Here is a 3190-nt window from a genome sequence, read left to right as displayed (position 1 = left end):
GTCATGAAGAGGACGGTGGCTTTTCTGACAAGTATTTAGGTTACGCCTGCCTGGCTGTAATGACGATGGGCCGTGATGGACAGCTGGTATGATGTAAGTGAAGAGGGAGTTAGTAGATAGGACGGGGAGGCAGAGGGATGAGCCTTGTTGGATCTTTCTTGTCACTAAGTGCTTTTGTTTAGAAGAGCTGTTTTTAAAGTAAGTCCTTCTGTCTGAGACACATACCAAGCATCAAGAAACACCAACAGAGGACTTGCTGCAAGGAATTTACTTGAAATAGAGAAGGAACATTGAGATCAAGGAGAGGTTGACAAAGGGTTCCGTAGGTATCAGTGTCAATGCTGACCTTTTTTCATCCTGAATGACAGCAGAGTATGCCGTGTGTAGGACCACATATGCAGGTTCCAGGTCTGTGCCTGAGCACTGTGCCTACAAACTTCTGCAGCTTCTGATCAAATTCCCTGCTGCTCCTGGGGACACAAACACAACACTGAGTACTGAATGCTGGGGTTGGCAGGTAAGCAGAGCCCTAGGGAGGTCCATGCTGAGTTGAATGTTTGTCATATTGGCACTGCCACACCCAGAAATATAAACCATAGCTGTGCCCGGGAACGTACACCAACGGGAGTGGGGTCCATGCCTCCCCTGTCTGACCCTGTCTGGCTCTGTGCTGACCCAGCATGCACAGGTTTGAGCAGATGCTCACACCTGACCCCGTTTCTTCTTTTTGTATTTGTGCGGACGTGTCTGCAGTGTATCCTGAGGGTGTTTGTCTTCTGGAAACGGTATACTTACACGTACACAGTGCATCTTAGTTCTGTTTTCATCCCCTCCCCCTCTCCTCCTTCCCCTGCTCCTTCTGACTCTTGGTCCCTTCCCATTTCAAAATGCTCTGGTTCTAGTTTTCTCCAGGTATTTATTTATTTACACCCCATTTTCTCCTTTCCTGCTCCCTCCATCTTTTGTTCCCTTTCCCCCTTGAAAAAGATCTATCTTCTTCCTAGTACCTGTATTTTATTTTACTCCCTTCTATATTTCTGGTGTCTGATATTAGAGAACCATACAACATTTAAGTTTATGTGTATGATTTGTTTCATTTAATGTTGTGGTCTTAAGGTGCATTCGCTTACTTTTGACTGATTCAAGTTTGCCCTTCTTTATGCCAGAGTAATACCCTGTTCAGAGCAGGTACATATCTTCCTTATCTGTTCACCCGTGGGTGGGAATATGGGCCATTGCCAAGGTGAGCTATGAAAACTGAGCTGTACAAACACGGCATGCTGTATTCCAGGTGTTCTGTGGCTCAGTGCCAGCCAACCTTTTCCCACAGTGGTGCCTGATTGAGGTCTCTCTGTCCGGACAGTAGGCAGAGCATTGGATTTCTTCTGGAAATCTGTCCTACTGTGAAGAAGAGTCTTTTGCGGGGGGGGGGGGTAAACCCCATGCTGTTGTGTTTAGTTTACCCCAGCCGTGGGCTTTCCATGGAGCTAGCATTGATGGCCCACCGATTATTTCTCCCCAAAGCAGCCAACTTGGAGGCTTACCTCTTCTCCAGGCCACTGGGCTTGCTTTCTAAGGGGTCCAACAATAACAACTGGCTTGGGGCGCACGGGTTGGCGTCCTAGTCCAGGTATAGGAGGCAGAGGGCGAGGTAATATAGGAGGCCGAGGGGGAGGTCGTATTGGTGGTATAGGGCGGATAATGACAGGTCCTATTGGTTGTGGTCTGAGTATAGAGCTCAGAGGGCTGGCTTGTGCAAGCTCAGGGTCCTGGAGATGAGGTCTTTGTCCAGGTACAAGGCTCAAAGGGCAGGGATGTTGTCTGTGCCGTGGAGGGCGGGGTCGTGGTCCTGGCCTGTGCCCTGGGGGGTTAGGGTTAGGGTTAGTCTTGGTTTGGTCCTTGGAGGAGTGTCTTCTAGTTTCTAAAATCTCCCCTAATAGAGAAAAATATTCTCTGTAACTATTTACCCCTTGTGATACAGAAAGAAGTAGTCTGTACATTTGTGTACATGGTAAACATACTGAATTTGAGAAAGAATCAAAAATCTTTGGAAGAAGAACATCTCTTGATTTAGCTTGCTCCTGTTCCTCATTTTGCAGGTGAGGAAATCAAGGCCCATAGAAGTTCAAAACAGTCAACTAAGTGAGGCAGAGCTTCCTGGACCTGCTCCCATAGCCTGCCTCTGGACCCTCATCTGTAGGGTGCATGCCTCCATTACCTTGGGTACCAGCCTCTTCAGAGGTCTCAGCATCTTCAGGGGAGAAGGCCTTCTGGTAGTCGTCCTCATCCTCTGAGTGCTCTTCTGTGATGTCCTCAGCTTTCTCTGGGATTGGCTCAGCCTGGGCCAGCAGGGCCAACAAGAAGAGGGCAGCAAGCAGGGCGAGGGTCCGCATGGCTGGGGTCACTGGAGGAGAGCAGGATCCCTCCCGGTGTGTGGGGAGTGAGGAGTCCCTGATATTTATGGTGAGCCAGGAGAAGGCTGGGAGACTGAGTGCAGGGTGATCGAAGGTGTGTGTTTGATCTGGAGGGCAAGGGATGCTGGTGTCCCTGAGATACTTTGATGTCCCTCTGTTCTCTTTGATTATTATTTGTTTGGATGAAACTGACCATGAAGAAGGACATCACTGTGTTTTCCTGTATCCCATCTGCTTGAGTATTGACACATTTATATTCAAAATAGATACAAAGTAGAGAAATCATTCCTCTTCGATATTTGAAATAACTTCAAATAACATCATTAGTTTGTCTTTCATAATTTTCTTAACTCAGCAGTGAAGCTCCCCATCCTGGTCTCTTGTCTGTCACCGGACTTTTAAATATTGGGTCAGTTTCCTCCCTCATTCTTTACATATTCAGGTTCTCTTTGTTTCTTAATTTTGATCTTTACTAGTGCATGTTTGCAGCACATAGCAATTGCATCCTTTGTGCCATTTGGTCTAAAAACATCCCTTACATCCTTTTTATGCCCTTCCCTCACGTCCCTTCCACTTCTCTCCACCTCTAGTCACCTTCCTTTTGTGAAACATCAATCTCCCTGTTGCTTATTATGTATCTTTTATTTTGCTTTTTAATTTATTTATATTGTGAGTTTCTCTTATAAGAGAAACTATGAGTTATGTGATATGTAAGCTTGTGTGTCTGATTCATTTCATTTACTGTTATGGTCCCAAGATGCATTCATTTTTCTACA

The 3190-nt window shown here is 46.4% G+C and overlaps 1 protein-coding gene across 1 annotated transcript; it reads right to left on the bottom strand.

The window, feature by feature from the left end:
- Positions 1–254: 254 nt before the first annotated feature.
- Positions 255–2543, bottom strand: LOC134472614 (uncharacterized). The gene is made up of 3 exons (XM_063234545.1): positions 2219–2543; positions 1545–1861; positions 255–470 (listed from the first exon to the last, which is right to left on the bottom strand). The coding sequence occupies exons 1-3, from the start codon at positions 2391–2393 to the stop codon at positions 453–455; spliced, it is 510 nt and encodes a 169-aa protein (XP_063090615.1). The 5' UTR covers positions 2394–2543; the 3' UTR covers positions 255–452.
- Positions 2544–3190: the final 647 nt, after the last annotated feature.

The sequence above is a fragment of the Cavia porcellus genome, unplaced genomic scaffold, assembly GCF_034190915.1.
Source record: "Cavia porcellus strain 051 isolate PalLab524CR breed Dunkin Hartley unplaced genomic scaffold, mCavPor4.1 scaffold_24, whole genome shotgun sequence".
Taxonomy (NCBI): Eukaryota; Metazoa; Chordata; class Mammalia; order Rodentia; family Caviidae; genus Cavia; species Cavia porcellus.
Note: the sequence above shows the minus strand (reverse complement) of the source record. Positions and strands in the feature narration are given on the sequence as shown.